The 22,371-nt window shown below is 35.9% G+C and overlaps 1 protein-coding gene across 1 annotated transcript; it reads left to right on the top strand.

The window, feature by feature from the left end:
* The first annotated feature begins 2,690 nt into the window (after positions 1-2,690).
* LOC122007124 (receptor-like protein EIX2) lies at positions 2,691-5,950 on the top strand. The gene has a single exon (XM_042562903.1). The coding sequence runs from the start codon at positions 2,810-2,812 to the stop codon at positions 5,798-5,800; it is 2,991 nt and encodes a 996-aa protein (XP_042418837.1). The 5' UTR covers positions 2,691-2,809; the 3' UTR covers positions 5,801-5,950.
* The last annotated feature ends 16,421 nt before the right edge of the window (positions 5,951-22,371 follow it).

Consider the following 22,371-nt stretch of genomic DNA (forward strand, 5'->3'; position numbering starts at 1 on the left):
GTTCATGGACAAGAACGAACACATTCATGAGAACTGAGTTGTATCAGGAAGAGTCTTGGGTGTGATTTGTCACTGCTTACACAGACAGCAGTATAGTTCAAGGGCATCATGTCTACTATCAGCCGGTAAGCAACTAAATCTTCACAAGGAAAGGTTCAAAGGGTAAAACCTACCTATCCTATACTTGACTCAACTGCTGAATGCTATCACTTATCCTATCTCCATTCATGTGGGGGATTGTTAAATATAAGTGAATGAGAAGAAATGGAAGAGGAAAGAGGCTCCATTGTGAATGAGACTTTAGTCCCACATTGGAAGTTTCAAGGCATTTTTGTTGGTTTATATTGATTCACATACATTGAGGATGTGAACAAATGCATGGGGAGAGGCTCTCTCTCTCACGTGTGGGTGCGCAGGGGGGGTGCAAATCCAGGGCCCGGATTGCACTGAACCAAGTTGAGTCGTATACGAGCACGACTTGCGCACACGAATGTCGGATCGGTCGGGGCAAAATTTGCCCAAGTGGAACAACTAACATTTTGCCACGTAGATCTTTTGTTGCTGTGAAACTGATGTATTAAATTCGAGATTAATGCAAAATTAAACCGGCCGAGTAGCCGTTTCACTGCTCGGCTAATAAAGACCATTAAGATCATTAACTCTGACCATTGATTCGAGCTCCTATATAAGGAGGCTCCGATCATAAGCAGAGGACACACACAACAAGTAAAGCAAAGGCTCTCCATTTTTCTTCCTCCTTCTCTGTCGTGCAGCTCCTGCTCGGCGGAGTGCCCGTGGTAGCATTCGGGTACCACTCAGCTCGCCGTGACCACCAGTGCTTGGTCGGATTCACGGTCGGCCGTTGTATCCTGGGAAATAGACGACCCTTGTAAGCCTCGAAGCACAGCCGGAGGTGGGCGATTCTGTTTCAAGGAAACTGCGACTCGCAGGCCTCGGTCAGCTCGCCCGGTCGGTCTCTTTGTTCGATCGACAGACTTCTCTGCCTACTCGGGATCTTCGCCCGGCCTGTCAACTCGTCCGGTCGGCCAGTCTCTCTGACAGCCCGACTTCGCTCGGCCTGTCTACTCGACCAGGTCAACCTCTCTGACAACCCGACCTATCTGCTTCGACCAGCCTGTCTGCCGCTCGGTCTGTCTGCCCGCTCGCCCAGCCCGCTATGTCAACACAGTGCAAGCATAGGCAGAGGATCCGATCATAGGCAGAGGACACATACAATAAGCAAAGTAAAGGCTCTCCATTTTCCTTCCTCCTCCTCTGTCGTGCAACTCCTGCTCGGCGGAGTGCGCGTGATGGTCGCGAGGGATGCTTGCCAAGGGAGAAAGATGCCCTCTTGCATTACAAAGCCGCTATCCAAGATCCTTCTGCCCGCTTGTCTTCTTGGCATGCCCAAGTAGATTGCTGCGCTTGGACTGGCGTGGTCTGCCACAACAGAACAGGCAGAGTACGAGTGGTCGAGCTCAACCTTCAAAATCCAAAGGTTACCGCTAACGTTTTGTCTGTTCTCTTGAGTGTGTGCAGGAGGAAGAAGGGACCCCTTTTTCTCTAGTTCAAAGTCTACTCTCGGTCCACAACGCCACTATCTATCTAGCGCGTCATCTCCATTACTTTCAGACATAATCATTAACTAACTAAATAAATTTATAAATGTAAAAGTTTAAAGTAATCACATGAACTTAAATTGAGAGCTATTGATAATATTTAAATAAACTAATCTCAAATTAAACTTGAGCTTTACCAAGCTGAAGTAAAAAAAAAAAAAATCAAACTTGAACAATTCTTTCAATAACTTAATTCATTTTAAGTTTGAGTTAACTTAGCACGAATATCTTATTAAATAAGTTTGAACAATATAAAACTTAACTCGGCTTAGTTTGTCTACCTCTCTAATAAAATTTAATTATATTTTTTTTTAATATAACTAAAATATATTGTTTATAAATTTTATGATTTAAAATTATTCATAATAAATTACAAATAATATAAATTTCATATATCAGATAAATAGGTAATCTAATTTATGAGGACAACGTGGTTAGTTGAGCTTTACAAAAAGCTTGAGCTTCTTGGGCTTTACAAAAAGCTTATCCTTCTTTAGCTTTACAAAAAGCTTGAGCTTTAAAAAAAGCTTGAGCTTGATAAATATTTTTAGTAAACAAACTGAACAAGCAACTCGATAAATAAATAAACAAGTTTGAATATAGATAAGTTCATCTTAGTTCAACTTGACTCATTTACATTTCTACACGTCTATACAAGAAATTCAACTCCCACACAAGTCATCTTTAATCTCATTCTCGTAATTCAACAATTGTATGAAATCAAAATAGCATAACTATATTCATACTTCACAGTATAAAATGATCAGTACATCAGTTATTTCTCTAACTATTTAATTTATTTTATCAGGTTGTAAATTTATTTAAACTTGATACAGCAGACAATTATTTTTTTTCGTCTTTATAGAAAAGAAAACTATTTTATTCTACTTGTCATCTAAAAAATAGAATAGTAGGAAATTCGATTGTTGTATATTTAATTTAATTTGTCACTCTTTCCACCATCACCTTACACGCCACGTGTTAATGTCGGCGGGAAAAAGCCTGCAATTTTCACACATGAAAACGATCGATCGATCTATAGACCACCAAAGAGAGCACGACAAGTGACTGTTGCAATAATGGCGGAGGGAAATGGACTACTCTTCATTCTTCAAGATAAATAGCCATTGCCATGGCCATTGGTCTCCTGCAAAATTAATAAGAATCCACCAATTAAATTTAAGAGTAGTATGGCAACGGCCTGGAGAAGAAGCACACTCTGTTTCCGTGAGCGATGGCCACTGCACCATCCCCAGTACTACCGCTGCTACTATCAGCTTCCAGCTGATCTTGTCATGCTTTGTTGGCTCATCATGATGGCCTTCTTTCTTGTGGAGGTAGCTGGAGTAGAAGGGAGAGTGAGCAGAGAGGGATGCTTGCCGAGGGAGAAAGATGCTCTCTTGCTTTACAAAGCCGCCATCGAAGATCCTTCCGCCCGCTTGTCTTCGTGGCAGGAGGCCCAAGGAGACGACTGCTGCGCATGGACTGGCGTAGTCTGCTACAACAGAACGGGCAGCGTACGAGTGGCCGAGCTCAACCTTCAAAATCCGATTGGTGGCCAACGCAATTGGTGGGAGTACAGTTTGAGGGGTGAGCTGCTGCATCCTTCATTATTGTCTTTGACTCATTTGCAAAGCTTAAATCTCAGTTTCAATGACTTTGAGGCCACCCAAATTCCACCTCTCGTTGGTTCTCTTCACAAACTCAGCTATCTTGATCTTTCTGAGTCCAACTTCAGTGGAAACATTCCCCTTCATCTCGGAAACTTAACTGATCTTCGTTATCTCGATCTCAAGTCATATTATTTTCCTATAGTTAGCCAGAGCCTAGACTGGCTCTCCGGCCTTTCTTCTTTGATTTATCTGGACATGTCCTATTTGGATCTCAGCGCTGCCTCCCACAATTGGATATCATCAGTCAACATGCTACCTTCCCTACAACATTTATATTTATTTGATTGTAAAATTAATAATATCCCTCTTTCTCTCAGTTTCCATCTCAACCTCAGTACTTCTCTTGTGGATCTTAATCTTGGTTTCAACAACTTCAACTCTTCTTTTCCTAACTGGTTCTGGAATCTCACCAGCCTCTCGTCTCTTCAACTTTCAGAGTGTGAAATTGGAGGAATGTTGCCTATTGAAATTGGCAACTTAATTAGCCTCACACATTTTGATCTTTCTCTGAATTTGCTCTCTGGTCCCCTACCTGATACGTTATGGACATTGAAGCATCTAAAATTCCTCGACCTGAACCATAATTTACTTGGAAACTCTTTACCAATGGGGATTATGAATCTATCAAGCTTATCAACACTGCACCTTAATAATTGTTCACTAAGTGGTCCAATACCCAGTGAATTAGGGAATTTAACTACTTTAAATAGATTATCTCTTAAATCTAATTTACTTTCTGGATTAATACCACATGATATTGGGAAACTAGTCGACTTAGAGTACCTTGACCTCTCTATTAATTCCTTTGAGGGTGATATTACTGAGTTTCACCTTTCCAACCTAACCAAACTAAAGGCTTTGCTCTTGTCTGAAAACCCCTTCCTTACCATAGTAATAGACCACGATTGGACCCCTCTCTTTCAATTAGAGTTAATTAGCCTCGGTCCCTGTAAGTTAGGTCCCAGATTTCCTACATGGCTTCGTTCACAACAGTCTATCAGCGCTATTCACTTGTACAATACAAGTATCGAGGGCAACTTACCTGAATGGTTTTGGAACTCTTTTTCCATCATTAAATTTTTAGATCTCTCTCATAATAAAATTAGCGGAACATTGCCAATATCCCTAGCAAGCTTGACCGAATTATATTATTTAAATTTTGGTTCGAATTTACTAGAAGGCCCAATTCCTCATTTGCCACCCAACATAATGTTGCTAGATCTATCTGATAATGCATTTTCAGGGTCGTTACCACCAACGTTATTCACACCAAAATTACAACATTTGATTCTCTCACATAATCATATTAATGGAAGCATACCTTCTAATATTTGTAATTTTCATACATTTCGACACCTCAACTTATCAAACAACCAAATATTTGGAGAAATTCCCCGGTGTTGGCAGAAGGGCTCATTTATTCGATATATTAATTTGGGAAACAATATGGTCTTTGGAGAAATTCCAAGTTCTCTTGGCAACTTGATGAAGCTTGAGTTCCTGCACTTGAATAACAACAATTTAAAAGGGCATCTTCCATCATCACTACAAAATTGCAGTCGGTTATTGATTGTTGATTTCGGTGACAACAAATTCTCTGGAAATATACCTTCGTGGATTGGGCAAAGTTGGCAGCGGTTGCGTATTCTCCGATTGTCCTCAAATATGTTCAATGGCAATATTGATTCACAACTTGGGTATTTGAGGGATCTTCAAATCATCGACTTTGCAAATAACAAGTTATCAGGGGCAATACCACATTCTTTTGGAAATTTCAGCACAATGATTTCGTCATCAGTTGAACTACTTCCTTCCTTTGATGTACCAATGGAAATACTAGAAGTAGTCGAAACTTGTAGCGGAAGTGAAAGCATTACTTTAGTCACAAAAGGAGACCAACTTACGTTTTCATCTATTCTTTATCTTGTGAAGAGTATAGATCTTTCAAACAATGAATTGACATACGAGATTCCCGAAGAATTAGGATATCTTGTTGGACTCCACACTTTGAATTTATCAAGAAACTACTTCAAAGACAAGATACCAGATAGCATCAGCAAAATGAGTTCATTGGAAACTTTGGATCTGTCCTTCAATAATTTATCAGGGGTTATTCCTCAAGGCTTATCACAACTAAATGCTTTGAGCCATTTGAATCTGTCTTATAACAACCTATCTGGAAACATTCCTTCTGGGAATCAACTTCAAACATTGGATGATGTATCCATTTATATTGGTAATCCTTATCTTTGTGGAGACTTAGTAAACAAGAGTTGCTTTCAGGGAAACAACACCAATGCGACAAGCGAGGAGCATGCAATGTTATCGTTAGTGCTATCAACCTATTTCAGTAGCACACTTGGATATTTTGTCGGATTATGGAGTGTGTTTGTTTTTTTACTATTTAAGAAAAAATGGAGGTACTCTTGTTTTAAGAAAGTCGATGAAAGTTATGATATAGTTCATGTGACAATCAAGATAAGATTGAATAGAATAGTGAACTGTTAGTTTTTTTAAAATAAAGTTTGTGATGAATGTAACAATAATTAGTTTTCATATTAGAGTTGTGAGCTTTCATTGTAAGCATGGAACTTTCAAGAACCATATTCTTGTGATATTTTGCAACGAAACAATGCTGTGATTGTGCTTTTAGTGTAATCTATGACACAAAAATACACTTATTTTATTTTATGAAAATTATGATAATTCTATGTGCAATATGATAATGTTGAATTCCTAATAGTAGATGAAAATGAGAATGAAAACTACTCATGCAAGTGTTGAATCATTTGTAGTAGGTGTGGTTAAGATAATGATGATTTACGTGCACATTGTGTCAATCTTTCAGAGTTGTTGATAGATTTATTGATTAGTATTTCAACTTAACTTTAAATTGATAAATTTTAAAATTAAGATAAAATTTTGCACTGATAATTACAACTAAAAGAAGTTTTATGGATATTTTAAAATTTTAGAAACTTATGAGAATTTTAAAAGGAAATTAAAGTGACTAAATTAATAGAACTAGTAAATAATAATAATTTTATAAAAATAGTTGTAAAATATAATTTACCAAAATTTAGAAGTTGAAATGATCAACTGAAAAACTATAAGGGTAAAATAAAACTTTCTTCCTAATAAACTCATCATATTGAGAAAAAAGAGGTTGAACCTCAGAACTTAAGTTGATAATACTGTATACGCTAATCACTAGATCATTCCGAGAGACCTATAAAATTGTTTCCACGTTATTATATTTGAAATTGAAATAAAAATAATAATAATGAGCAAAGTTGAGTTTGAAAATGTAGAAAGGAAAAAATATGTGGTTAGAAAATTATGAAAATAAAGAAAAATTATTATGGAAAAATTTTAAATTAAAAACATAGAAAGGGGAGATTAGAAAATAATGGATAAAGTAATACTTTAGCCATCGAATTCAAAATAAAAATATTAAAATAAGCTATAAGATGAAGTACAATTTTTAGGGCAATAATGAATATTAGCAATCATGTAGCATAACAATGAAAAAAATATTAGATCAATTGAAAAACTTCAAAAGTGAAGTGGAATGTTTTAAGGTGAAATGAAAACTAAAAAGTGTTTAAGGTAATTTGCCTTTTTGTTAAAGATAAGAATGTAACAAAAGTTATCTAAAAAGCAAACGGTAAAATATAAATATAGCCGCCACAACTAATCCCAATTAAGAGCATAAATTACAGTTATAAAATCTTGAGTTGCGAATTATAATGCTATCTCAATTAATTTTATATGACGTCAGATTTTTAAAAAGTAGTTTTTAATATTTCACAATTAAAAATAATCATGTACCATGTGCTTTCATAGAAGAACTAAGCGTACCAACAGTAAAAATGTGAATTATAAGAAAATTAAAGGTACATTTAGTCAATACATTTTATAATAAATTTTTGTGGCAATCAAAATAAGATTAAATAAAATAATGGGAATATAATTTTTTAAAAAATAAAAAAGTCTTAAGATGGTAACATGAATGAACTAATACTAATTGTATTGCATGCAATTTAGTATAAGATATTGTGCAATGCTTAATTTGCCCCCGAGTGTAGGCTGTCATGGTTAAATTTTTCAGTGATAGATCAGAAATCTATAATTTGAGATTCAATTGTAGCGTATTATTAAAGAAAATAATTAAAGTTGCTTTGAAAAGGTCTCCAGGATACAACTTTCATACTCGCTCATTGCTCTGAAAAGGTCTCCAGGATACCTAAAAGTTGCATTGACAATCTACGCTCAAGTTTTCAAAATTATATTGTCGGTATAATTTAATTCCTGCAATTGTACTTAAGTTCTGTATTTGCTTCGTGATGATAATGATTGTCCAACGAAAGCATTCAGTGAATCCAGACCTTGGAATATAAGTCGTCTAAGGCTCGAAACCAACTAAACCTGTGTTAGTGTTCATTTTTTTTCCTCTGTTCTTTTCCGCTACGTTTATTTTAACTGGTGATTTTTGAAAAGATGAAGAACGTTATTCACCCTCCCTCCCCTCTAGCGTCTTTACGATCCATCAAGTCCAACATCACGAATGATTAGAGAACTTCAAGCGTATGAGGTACCTTGCGTGGGAATCAAACTTTCATTTAGAGCCTTCCTACTTCTTACCATTCCGTCATGCCCCAGGAGCATGTCGATCTCCACTCAATGAATTATAATCGTCGATGTCATCTCTCTTTATTGTCATCATAGATATTCTCATTCACTTCTGACGTCCGATGAGATAACGATTATCTTGTAGGATGTATTAAATTTGTTGTTCAACTGTGAACCCCAAAAATAATCTTTTAAAATTTATTGATTAAAAAAAAATTAGGAAATAAGAAAATAAACAACAAAATATTATGAAACTAAAATTTTTTTTACTAACACCCCCAAATAATTATTTAAATAGGCTAAAATCCTAAGACATATCATAAAGAAAAATCTTAATAGAAAGGAAAAAAATTAACAGATCGACTTAACCCCATAAATTCTAAACGGAATCAAAATCTAAAATATGAAAAAAAATTAAAAATTACTAAAACTATCTAAAATATAAAAAATAAAAAAAGGAATAATTTACTAAAGACAATAAAAGTTATCCAAGAAAATCCCTCCTGCATCAACCCTGATTCTAATGAGTCGGTGGCTTGAAGGGGTGGGATACCACTAGCTAGTCTCTATAGAGTATAGACAAATAATATATTTTTTAGCTTAAAAGGTACCGCACAATCACAAACCTCTAAAGGTTCCTCTCCAATAAATTCCTTTGTTTTATATCATCATTAATATACTCTTGTTGGGTAATATAACATATTTGCGTGATAAGCTCTCATTGATGGAGCATTTGAAGGTAGGATTTAATGAGGATGTAAGAGTTTGAAGTTGTATATGTACTCTGAACAGTCAAAGATCAGCAATCCTAACTATTTGATTTAGATGTATTGACAATAAGTAAATTAAAGTTAAAATACAACAAAAATACAGACTATATTTTATGGTAATATTGACAAAAATTATTTCTGGATGACCTTATTGATGAAGCCAAAGATTTATTTATATAAAATGTCTAATTAATAATAGAAATATAATTAAATATGACATACAATTATAATAATCATAGTAGTGAATATAATAAATTTAGAAATATTATCTTTTGCTAATTACAATGTCAAATATGATAAATCTCTATTAATTGAAATCAATTCGAGATTATTTTTCATAACTTCTTTCTTTGTTGTCATTACCCCGACAAATTAAATGGGAGTATCCGAACGTCGAGTTTGATTGCTAACTTGGTAAAATGTTGTTTAGATAATAGTTTGGTGAATTTATCTGCTATTTGATCTTCTGTTGTGACGTAAGAAACTAAAAGTTATCTGGTCACCACACATTCGCGAACAAAATAAAAATCAATCTCCACTTGCGTGGTACGAGCATGAAAGACTAGATTTGCCGCAAGATAAGTTGCTCCTATAGTATCACACCAGATTTTGGGTGTAACGAGTGGAGAAAAATGTAATTCCAAAAGAAGATATTGTAGCCAAATAATTTCGGAAGTCGCATTAGCGATAGCTTTGTATTCAGCTTCAGTGCTAGAGCGAGAGACTGTAGGTTGCTTCTTTGAGAGCCAAGAAATAAGATTTTGTCCAAAAATATTGCATATCCACTAGTCAAATGTCCGTCTTCAGGAGATCCAGCACAATCTGCATCACTATAGGCATTTAACTTTAGTGAGGACTGACGATATAAAAGAAAATCATGTAAAATCGTGCCTTTAAGATAATGAAGAATTCTCTTAACACCTTCGATGGTACTCAGTGGGAAAATACATAAATTGACAGATATGATTAATTGCGAAAGTAATGTTAGGTCGTGTAATTGTGACATATTGTAGGGCACCAATAATATTTCGGTAGATCTGGGGGTCAACAATTAATAGAGAGAAAAAATGAGCATTAAATCAAATCATTTTTCAATGATTAGCATGTGGAGATAGAATGTGCACCATTCATTTTAGCATGTAGAAGTTGTGCATGTACAACTTGTTGAAGTTGTATATGTACTCTGAACAGTCAAAGATCAACATGTAAACATTACATAATTTGCAAACCATATACCTCCGACCATCGTTTTTGATCAAGGAAGACGACTGCAACAAAATTTGATGCTTCCGGCCCTTTCTCCACACAGAAATGATGGTGTATCTTTGTCTCAAGAAGAAGACACGAGAGGAGTAGGAACCAGAGACCAAATTTATATCATGCTCCAATATTCTGCCATCATCGAAATTTTGGAAGTAAGGGAAAATAGTTACAGTGGTTTTTGGAACCGTTTCAGTTTTTGGAACTGTTTTCACATTTCACATTCCAAATACATAGACCAATAATCGATTGGTTGTTCCATGGCCAATGGAGTCAAAATTTAACCAACATTCTCCCACTTGGTCTATGTATATCCACTGTATAACAACATTAACATATGGATCATGGCGACAGTTCCTCTAAATATGAGTATTATCATCCATGTATCACAATATGTTACACTTCTCAATATCAACCCAAACCAAATTAAAATAAACCCAATGTTTATTGTGGTCCAAACATAATGATATTTTTCAAACAATAAATATGTATACAACTCAAGAGAAAAATATCCAAACTAAATAAGAGTTTCATTAAAGAAACAAAAAACATTACATTATGGAACTAAGTCCCATACGCGCTACATGATCCCTGAAACCCTTTGGTGGCATGCCCTTAGTCAGAGGATCCGCGATCATCAATTCAGTGCTTATGTGTTCAATAACCACTTTCTTTTCTTTAACACGCTCTCTTATGGCTAAGTACTTAATGTCGATATGTTTACTACGACTACCACTTCTATGGTTCTTAGCCATAAATACAGCAGCTGAATTATCACAATATAATGTCAGAGGCTTTGAAATAGAGTCCACAACTCTAAGCCCAGATATGAAACTCTTCAACCATACACCATGCGAGGTTGCTTCAAAACAAGAGACGAACTCAGCCTCCATAGTGGAAGTAGCAATCAAGGTCTGCTTGGCACTTTTCCATGACACAACCCCATCGGCTAACATAAACACATAACCAGATGTTGATTTACGTAAATCAATACAGCCAGCAAAGTCTGCGTCACTGTATCCAATGACTTCCAATTTCTCAGTCCGTCTATACATGAGCATGTAATCCTTTGTTCCTTGAAGGTATCTCATAACCTTCTTTGCAGCCCGCCAGTGGTCAACACCTGGATTACTCTGATATCTACCAAGCATTCCAACAACAAATGCAATGTCAGGCCTAATACAGACCTGAGCATACATAAGGCTTCCAACAGCTGAAGCATATGGAATGGTTTTCATTTGTTCCTGTTCGAGCTTATTTTTAGGACACTGATTCAAATTGAATCTATCACCTTTCACAATGGGTGCTACACTTGGTGAACAATCCTTCATTCGAAACCTCTCTAGAACTTTGTTGATATAGGTCTCTTGAGACAAACCCAAAATGCCTCTAGATCTATCTCTATTAATCTCTATGCCAATGACATAGGATGCATTACCCATATCCTTCATATCAAAGCTCTTAGAAAGAAATTGTTTTACCTCATATAGCAAACCCTTATCATTAGTCGCTAGCAAAATATCATCCACATATAGCACAAGAAAGCAAATCTTGCTCCCACTAACCTTCTGGTATATACAAACATCCATGATATTTTCTTCAAAACCAAATGAAGTAATAACATCATGAAATTTTAAATACCATTGACGAGAGGCTTGTTTTAATCCATATATGGACTTATTTAACATGCAGACTAAATTCTCACCACTACTAGAGGAAAATCCTTCTGGTTGCTTCATATAAACCTCTTCCTCTATATCACCATTGAGAAATGCTGTTTTCACATCCATCTGATGCAGCTCTAAATCAAAATGAGCTACTAATGCCATGATCACACGGAATGAGTCTTTCTTAGATACAGGAGAAAAGGTATCCGTGTAGTCTATCCCTTTCCTCTGAGTAAATCCTTTGGCAACAAATCTAGCCTTATGTCTCTCAATGTTGCCTTTTGAGTCTTTCTTAGTTTTAAAAATCCATTTACAACCAATGATTTTTACATCATTAGGCAACTTGACAAGATCCCAGACTTTGTTAGATGCCATAGAATCCATTTCTTCTTTCATGGCTTTGTACCATAAGTCAGATACATTAGAACTCATGGCTTGTGAAAACGTTTCAGGATCATTTTCGGCTCCAATATTGTAGTCACATTCTTGTAGATACACAACATAATCATTAGAAATTGTTGATCTCTTAGTCCTAGTAGATCTCCTTAATGTTGCATCAACATTCTCCTGTGTAGCAGGATTATGTTGCTCAACAGATTGTTCAACAATTTCAGGTATTTGCTGAACCTCAGGGTCTACTGAATTTGGATCAGCAATCCTCAATGTTGCATCAACACTCTCCTGTGTAGCAGGATCATGTTGCTCAACAAATTGTTCAACAATTTCAGGTATTTGCTGAACCTCAGGATCTACTGAATTTGGATCGGTTTGTGGAACCTCTTGGACCTGTTGCTCAATATGCGCATGAACACAAGGCGCATTATGAACTATAACAATTGGTCTACTAGTTGAAGTGGAGCATTGAGTATCTTGATGATCTTTCCCAAGACCAGGGTCTTGAAAACGATCACTCCCACTGATTAAATCATTTTCAAGAAATTTGGCATTTCTTGATTCCACAAACCTAGTGCTGTGAGAAGGACAATAAAATCTATATCCCTTGGATCTTTCGGCATAACCAACAAAATATGCACTTAAGGTCCTCGGGTCTAACTTCCTTTCATGTGGATTATAAATCCTCACCTCGGCTGGACAACCCCAAACGCGTAGATGTCGTAAACTCGGTTTCCAACCTTTAAACAATTCAAAATGTGTCTTTTGGACAACTTTAGTTGGAACTCGGTTTAATATGTACGTCGTCATCTTTAGGGCTTCAGTCCATAATGACCTAGGAAGTTTGGAGCTAGCAAGCATACTCCTAACCATGTCCATTAAAGTTCGGTTTCTTCTCTCAGCTACACCATTTTGATCTGGAGAACCAGGTAAGGTGTATTGGGCAACAATCCCACAATCTTGAAGAAACTTTGCAAATGGACCAGTTGCTTGTCCACTCTCAATGTATCTACCATAGTACTCTCCTCCTCTATCAGATCTTACGATCTTAATTTGTTTGTCACACTGTTTCTCTACTTCAGCCTTAAAATTTTTGAAAGCATCAAGTGCTTCACTTTTGCTGTCTAATAAGTAGAGATACATGTAACGAGAAAAGTCATCAATAAAGGAGATGAAGTACTTGTCACGATATGATTTTAAATCAAGACTACAAATGTCTGTATGAATTATTTCTAACAATTTAGAACTCCTCTTGGCACCTTTCTTTGACTTGTTGGTCTGCTTACCTTTAATGCAGTCTATACAAGTACTAAAATCGGTCCAATCAAGAGTACTAAGTACTCCATCATGTACCAACCTCTTAATTCTTTCAATGGAGATATGACCTAATCTCCTGTGCCATAAATTAGAGGAACTCTCATTAATGACACATCGTTTAACACCAACATGCATAGAAGAATAGTGATTATCATTTTCTAAATTAAGATGAAAAAGACCATCAGACAATGTACCACATCCAATAATTTCAGATTCATAAGAAATACTAAAAGATGAATTTGAAAAATTAAAGGAATATCCAACAGATACAAGTCTTGAAATTGAAATTAGATTCCTAGCAAAACCAGGAATATAAAATGTCTTTTCCAAACTTAAAATAAAACCACTATCTAAAACAAGCTTGCAAATGCCAATGGCTTCCACATGTGAGGACATTTTATTTCCAGAATAAATGTAACACTCACTTCCCACTGGTTTCCGTAGGTCTTGTAAGCCCTGTAAGGAGTTGATAACATGAATTGAAGAACCAGAGTCAATCCACCATGTGCCATGAGTAACATCAATCATGTTAGATTTATAACAAACAAAAGAGAGTTGAGTACCTTTCTTGTCAAGCCACTGTTTGAACTTGGTGCAATCTTTCCTTAAATGCCCTTTCTTCTTACAGAAGAAACATTTGGAACTTTTCTGAATGTCCCTTTTGGCAGGAATCTTGCCCTTGTCCTTGGCTTGAAATATCTTCTTCTTTCTAGGTGTAGTCAAATTTACCTTCTCACCCTCTTCCATAGCAAGTCTACCCTCCTCTTGAACACCATGGTCATAAGTTCATTAATTGACCATTTCTCTTTATGTGTATTATAAGAGATTTTAAATGGGGTATATTGCGATGGTAAAGTGTTGAGAATGTAATGCACTAGGAAAGAGTCAGACATCTCAACGTCAAGTCTCTTCAATTGAGCCGCAATGTCCCTCATCCTCATAATGTGGTCACGTACACCGTGTATCCCACTTAGCTTCATGGATGAGAATTGGTGAATTAGGGTGCTAGCTAAAGCCTTGTCCGAAGACACAAATTGATCATCGATTGCCTTCAGTAAGTCACGGACATTGTCATAATGCTCAAGGGAACCCCTAATGCCATCTGAGATCTTGGTCTTTATGAACATTATTGAGAGGCGATTAGATCGCTCCCATTTTTCATAAAGAGCAATATTTTCAGGAGGCGGTTCATCCTTCCTTATGGCGTAATCAACGTCCTTGCACCCTAAATGAAGGAGAGTTCTCTCCTTCCAAATTTTATAATTGTCCCCTCGGAACTCAGGAACATCACATATCATATCAGAGAAATTAGCAGGCTGACAAACTACAAAAACAAAAATTAATCATACTCATGTTACAAAATTTGAAGCTAATTAAACAACATGACATATCTACCAATGTAAAATATGTCTAAAATATGAATCTACTGACATAAAACTTGCCTGTGGGCCAAAGCATTAATTCAATTAGATTCATAAAATAATATGATAAAATTATCAAATTATTTCTAATCCCTGTGGGTAAATTAGAAAACATATAGTTGATATTTTATCCAAATCAAACACATAAGATATAATAAATTTTCCTGTGGGATAAAATTTATTACATCTGAACAAATTATTTCTAATCCCTGTGGGTAAATTAGAAAACATATAGTTGATATTTTATCCAAATCAAACACATAAGATATAATAAATTTTCTTGTGGGATAAAATTTATTACATCTGAATTAAAATTTCAATATCATCCTACACAATTTTTATCCGAATCAATTACATAAAATATAATAAATTTTCTTGTAGGATAAAATTTATTACATTTTATATAATGAATTAACATGTCACAATGATTCTACAATTAAAATTAATTAATTGCCCATATCAGTAAAATCGAGAGAATAATTAATAAGTCAAGTTAACATGCAGCCTAATAAGAAACTAAACAGAATGATTTTTTTTTTTTATATATATCAAAGATGCTATAAGTTTCTGCCCTATTCCTAACTTCGACGACACTGCTCGCCAGCAGCCCCGCGATGCGATGCGATGGCTTCGGCGGCGCCAGCAGCGTTTCAAAATGCAGAAATTACTATTTGGGACAAAAGATTGCTGGGGAAAGAAACTCAGAGTTCAACAACAGGTAAGTGCCTTTTGCAAAGCACCATCTTTATTGACTTTACAAGGAAGAATCAGAGGCAGAAGCAGTAATTTCAACAGGCATGAAGAAACGAGGCAAAGGCAGTAACGCTCTGATACCAAATGTAAACATTACATAATTTGCAAACCATATACCTCCGGTCATCGTTTTTGATCAAGGAAGACGACTGTAACAAAATTTGATGCTTCCGACCCTTTCTCCACACAGAAATGATGGTGTATCTTTGTCTCAAGAAGAAGACACGAGAGGAGTAGGAACCAGGGACCAAATTTATATCATGCTCCAATATTCTGCCATCATCGAAATTTTGGAAGCAAGGGAAAATAATTACAGTGGTTTTTGGAACCGTTTCAATTTTTGGAAATGTTTTCACATTTCACATTCCAAATACATAGACCAATAATCGATTGGTTGTTCCATGGCCAATGGAGTCAAAATTTAACCAACACAACAATCCTAACTATTTGATTTAGATGTATTGACAATAAGTAAAGTTAAAATACAACAAAAATACAAACTATATTTCATGGCAATATAAAGTTATCAAATGCCAAGATTCTGCACTGGATTTGTAATGGTGTAAATTACAATTGCAAGGACAACTTTTGATTTTAAATAAGTGCACTTTGAATTTTGTAATCCTAGTGAATTTTCAAAAAGATACGATAATGGGACAACAAATTTGGAGTCCACTTTTTTCTTTGGCAACAAACACATGCTGTGAAGTGTCACATGAACGAACTGCTCTGGCACGAACTGCTCTGGCAGGGAACTTAAGCACTTAAAGAGTAGAATTAGATCGTCCATATATAAAGTCATCATCTGCACCGTCCAACGTTATCTCCTACTTCTCTCTGTTAATCGACTGAACTCTGCATGCACAATCATGGTGTGTCTCGCAATTAATGGCTGGGTGTCTATCCTTCTTCACATGTTATTCAATTATTCCAGATTAATAATTATACATGATTTATTTTCAACTAATAATTAGATGTCTATCCTTCTCTATATGTTATTCAATTATTTAAGATTAATAATTATAAGTGATTTATCTTTTCATATTGATATGGATTGACGGGACATTGATGTGAACATATTACTTTTTGTCGTGAATGTATGAATAAATGATTAGCAAAAGTCCATTTTTTTTTGGCTAGTCAATGTTGCGTCTCATGGATGAATAATGAATGATAATTTATCAAATTACGCACCTATAAATCTGAATTGACCAAAAGACGTATGTTACTTTATTATTTATCAAAAGACACATTTTTTCAAATGCATTTCCTTTTTTAACCTTCTGACAAATCTAACTTTTTGTTATCATTTTTCTTTTCTCCCACTTCTCTTTCCTATCTCCTATGCATGCAGCTTCTTTTATTTTTTTTTATTTTTCCTTTCCCCTCTTTCCTCTTTTTTAGTCCAACGAAATATAAGATTTAATTAATTTTTTAATAACATTTTAATACATTTAGAGAAGTAAAAAAAAATCATGAATAGCAAATTTAAACTCCTTTTAATCTCATAAATCCACATAAATTGAAATAAGTGCAATCGGAGCTCTCTATATCCATCAGTGAGTTTTGGTCAAAATCCACTGATGGATCTAGAGAGCTCCGATTGTACTTATTTCAATTTCTGTGGATTTCTAAGATTACAAGGAGTTCAAATTTACTATTCATGATTTTGTTTTATTTCTCTAAATGTTATTAAAAAGTTAATTAAATCTTATATGTCGTTGGACTTAAAAAAGAGAAAAGAGAGAAAAAAAAATAAAAAAATAAAAAAAGCTGCATGTATATAAGATAGAAAAGAGAAAAGGAAAAAAAGGAAAATGATAAAAAAAATTAGATTTGTCAAAGGGTAAAAAAGGAAGTGCACTTACAAAAAAGTATATCTTTTAATAAATAGTAAAGTAATATGGTCAATTCAGATTTTTAGGTGAATAATGAGCAAAAGTCCACTTTTTTCATGAGCGGCGGGAAAAGGTATCGCAATTTCCACACTCCAAGAAAGCGATCAATCGATCTACTGATATGACCACTCGCTAGCTATAAATAGTCATTGCCATGGCCTTTGGGCTGCAGCAAAATTAATAAGAATCCACCAATAAAATTAAAGAGTATGGCAACGGTCTGGAGAAGAAGCGCACTCTGTTTCCGTGAACCATGGCCACTGCACCACCCCTACTTCCGCTGCTACTATCTTCGTCAGCTTGTCTGGCTCATTAGCCTGGCTTTCTTTCTTATGGAGGTAGCTGGAGTAGAAGGGAGAGCGAGCAGCAAGGGGTGCTTGGACAGGGAGAGGAATGCTCTCTTGCTTTACAAAGCTGCCATCAAAGATCCTTCCGGCTGCTTGTCTTCATGGCGTGCCCAAGTGGACTGCTGCGCTTGGACTGGCGTAGTTTGTCACAACACAACGGGCATCGTGCCAGTGGCGGAGCTCAACCTTGAAAATCCAAATGCATACCAAGACGATAATTTGTGGGAGACGGCTTTGAGGGGTGAGCTGCTGCATCCTTCATTTTTGTCTTTAACTCAACTTAATGCTTTGTTTACTTGGAAGAGTGGAAAGTAAAATTAAGGAAAAATTTTTACGGTGAAAAAATTTTCATCGTTTACTTCATTAAAATTTTCCGAATGAAAAATAACACAATCCATCAGCGGATAACTTTGGAGTCAAAATCGATCATCTCAAAATCGGACAGAAAGTAACGGATGAAAAAAAATGACGCATGTACCCCTTTTGTATTAACAAAATTACATCATATACAAAAAAAAAAATGACGCATGTAGCCTTTTTAACTCACAAAATTACACTATGTACCAAAAAAATGACACATACATTTTTTTTTATTTACAAAATTACATCATAAGTATTCATCTTCCTCTATCAAGGTAAATAAGCGTGCAAAGGAAAAGATTTCTTTACCCTTTCTTTTCTCTTCCTCTAAAGATAACTTTCTATCATTGATTCCTTTCCTTTCCTTTTCTCATCCACACTCTAGAGTAAACATAGCATAGGTATCAGCTGCAATGACTTCAAGGGGCACCCAAATTCCACCTCTCGTTGGTTCTCTTCACAAACTCAGCTATCTTGATCTTTCTGACTCCAACTTCAGTGGAAGCATTCCCCCTCGTCTCGGAAACTTAACTAATCTTCGTTATCTTGTTCTCTATGCGTTTCATTATCCTAATTCTGCTACAATTTCCACAGCCTAGACTGGCTCTCCCGCCTTTCTTCTTTTATTTATCTGGACATGTCTGCTTTGGATCTCAGCGCTGTCTCCCATAATTGGTTTTCATCACTCAACATGTTACCTTCCCTACAACAATTATATTTACATGATTGTAATATTAGTAATATTCCTCTTTCTCTCAGCTTCCCTCTCAACCTCACTTCTCTCACAACTCTCGATCTTGGTCGGAATAACTTCAACTCTTCTTTTCCTAACTGGTTGTGGAATCTCACAAGCCTCTCGTCTCTTCAACTTTATTACTCAAATATTCGAGGAATGTTGCCTGCTGAAATTGGCAACTTAATTAGCCTCACACAATTGGAACTTTCTTCAAATTTCACCTCTGGTCCCCTACCTGATACGTTATGGAAATTGAAGCATCTAACAGACCTCGGCCTGAGCTTTAGTTTTCTTGGAAATTCTTTACCAATGGGGATTATGAATCTATCAAGCTTATCAACATTATACCTTATTAATTGTTCACTAATTGGTCCAATACCCAGTGAATTAGGGAATTTAACTACTTTAAACGAATTATCTCTTGAATCTAACTTGCTTTCTAGATTTAATACCCATGAGATTGGGAAACTAGTCAACTTAGAGGATCTTGACCTCTCTATTAATTCCTTTAAGGGTGATTTTACTAGTTTCATTTTTCCAACCTGACCAAACTATACACCTTGCTCTTGTCTGATAACCACTTTCTCACCATAGCAATAGACCACAATTGGATCCCTCCTTTTCAATTATATATAATTAGCCTTGGTTCCTGTAAGTTAGGTCCTAGATTTCCTACTTGGCTTCGTTCACAACAATCTATCGACACTATGCAATTGTACAATACAAGTATAGAGGGCAACTTACCTGAATGGTTTTGGAACTCTTTTTCCATCATTTCATTTTTAGATCTCTCCCATAATAAAATTAGTGGTACTTTGCCGATATCCCTAGAGAGTTTGACCCGATTAGACTTTTTAAATTTTGGTTCGAATTTACTAGAAGGTCCAATTCCTCATTTGCCACCCAACCTAATGTTGCTAGATCTATCTGATAATGCATTTTCAGGACCACTGCTACAAACATTATTCACACCACAATTAGCATGTTTAATTCTCTCAAACAATCAAATTACTGGAAGCATACCATCTAGTATTTGTAATTTTCTTACATTTCAACAACTCAACTTATCAAACAACCAAATATTTGGAGAAATTCCCCGGTGTGGCAGGAGGGTTCATTACTTCAATATATTAATTTGAAAAATAATATGTTCTTTGGAGAAATTTCAAACTCTTTTGGCAACTTGACGAATCTTGAGTTCCTTCACTTGAATAATAATAATTTAAAAGAACATCTTCCATCATCACTGTAAAATTGTGCTCAACTATTGGTTGTTGATCTTAGCAACAACAAATTCTCTGGAAATATACCTTTGTGGATTGGGCAAAGTTGGCGGTGACTGCGCATTCTTCGTTTGTCCTCAAATATGTTCAATGGCAAAATTGATCCATAACTTGGGTATTTATGGGATTTGCAAATCATTGACTTTGCAAATAATAAATTATCAGGGTCGATACCGCATTCCTTTGGAAATTTCAACAGAATGATTTCAACATCAGTTGAATGACTTCCTTCCTTTGATGTACCAATTATAATACAAGCAGCAAACCAAATTGATAGCGGAAGTGAAAGCATTACTTTAGTTACAAAAGGAGACCAACTTACGTTTTCATCTATTCTTTATCTTGTGAAGAGTATAGATCTTTCAAATAATGAATTGACATATGAGATTCCCGAAGAATTAGAATATCTTGTTGGACTCCACACTTTAAATTTATAAAGAAACTACTTCAAAGGCAAGATACCAGATAGCATGGCAAGCTGTGTTCATTGGAAACTTTGGATTTGTCCTTCAATAATTTATCAAGGGTTATTCCTCAAAGTTTATCACAACTAAATGCTTTGAGCCATTTGAATTTGTCTTATAACAACATATTTGGAAACATTCCCTCTGGGAATCAACTTCAAACAATAGATGATGCATCCATTTATTGTAAGATATCGTAAAAATTAAATAATAAATGTTATTGGACGAAAAAATCTTATTAGATTTTTTCAAATTTTTTGGAATTTAAACGGAGTCCGTATGACACAGTTAAGAGGAAGAATTAATTGGACTTATGGAAAGCCTATTTGAATTAACCATTTATGTGGGAGTTGATTGGGTTGATTAACCTAAGTTGGGTTTAATCAAACCTAGGTATATAATGTTTCGATTCTTCTCCGTCTTCTTCTGCATCTCTTCCCCCGATTCCCTCTTACTCGACTCCTCTCCCTCACGATCCTGCTTCATCGTCGGTCGCCGGGCATCAATGCTGGCCGCCGGCCGAACCTTCCTCCTCCCTTTTCCTTTCATGGTATGGAGTCTTTCTTCTCTCTCACTCTCTTTGCGTCTTCTCTGCCTAGCATCACCGACGCCGAGTCTAGCGATGTACTCTTCCGCCTCCGGCCGACCGTCGCCTGAGCCCTAGATCCATCACGGCTCCATCGTCAGCTGGACAACGTTGCCGACGAAGTGGCTAGGGCGACCAACCTTTCTTGCTTCCGAATCTGAGCGGAGCAGCGGTGATTTCGTCAAGGAGGTTCGTCGTTTCTTTCTCTTCATCAGATTTTCGATTCTTTATCTTCGTCGGTATTGATCTATCGCCGATTCTCTTTCTCCTCTGGGTTTTCCTCCGCCCGATGCCCTATAAGTAGTAGTAATTAGCTCATGTCCTCCCAGGACCATAAACTAGTCAAGGTCTTAGATTAGGGATCCAAATGGACTTAATCTGGATCGACGCCTACTGTCTCTCAACCGGGAAGCTCCTCACTTTGTCACTCTCCTCCAGCAACTTACGTTAACTTACCAATTTGCTGTTGGTTGATTAGCCTCTTGACCCATCAAGTTTTCATGTCAGTTGTCCGATCCACAGACCCAACTGGACTTTTGCCATTTGTCCGGTCCCTTGGAATCAAATGGACTTTCTGTCAGATATCCGGTCGGTCCGTTAGTCTATCTGGACTTCGCACTAGCTATCCGGTCCTGCGGACCTAGCTGAATTTCAGCATGTTGTCCGGTCCTTCGGACTCATCAATTCCTGCACACTCGGTAAACAATTAGATCACAAAGCACCTAACTTAACTCCCTTGTCATTCATCAAAATATGAGTTAAACCGTTAGTGCAATCTATACCAACAGATTATGGCGATGATGATAGTGATGGTGGTAGTGATGGTTCTTCATAAATTTATTTTGTATGAATATTATTTGTCTCATAATTACTTTTATTTGATTCAGTTTATTTTTTTAGATTTTTTTATTAGTACTATTAATTTGTTTTGAATAGGGTTTATACGGATAAGGAAGGCGATAACAATTGTAAATATATATCCAAGGAAGTAAGTCTTTATATATTAAGTTTTATGTTAGGATGTTTTTGCATGTCATTTTACAGTTGCTTCTATGTTTTGATCTTACCTTAATACTTTGCATGGCATGCCAGGATTTGTATGTTTGTGACTTGCCTACTACTAATCCATGCATTGTGTTTCGATGATTTTTTTATATGTCATGGAGCATTGGATATGCATGTATTTCTTATT

Source organism: Zingiber officinale, chromosome 7B (assembly GCF_018446385.1).
Source record: "Zingiber officinale cultivar Zhangliang chromosome 7B, Zo_v1.1, whole genome shotgun sequence".
NCBI classification, from domain to species: Eukaryota; Viridiplantae; Streptophyta; class Magnoliopsida; order Zingiberales; family Zingiberaceae; genus Zingiber; species Zingiber officinale.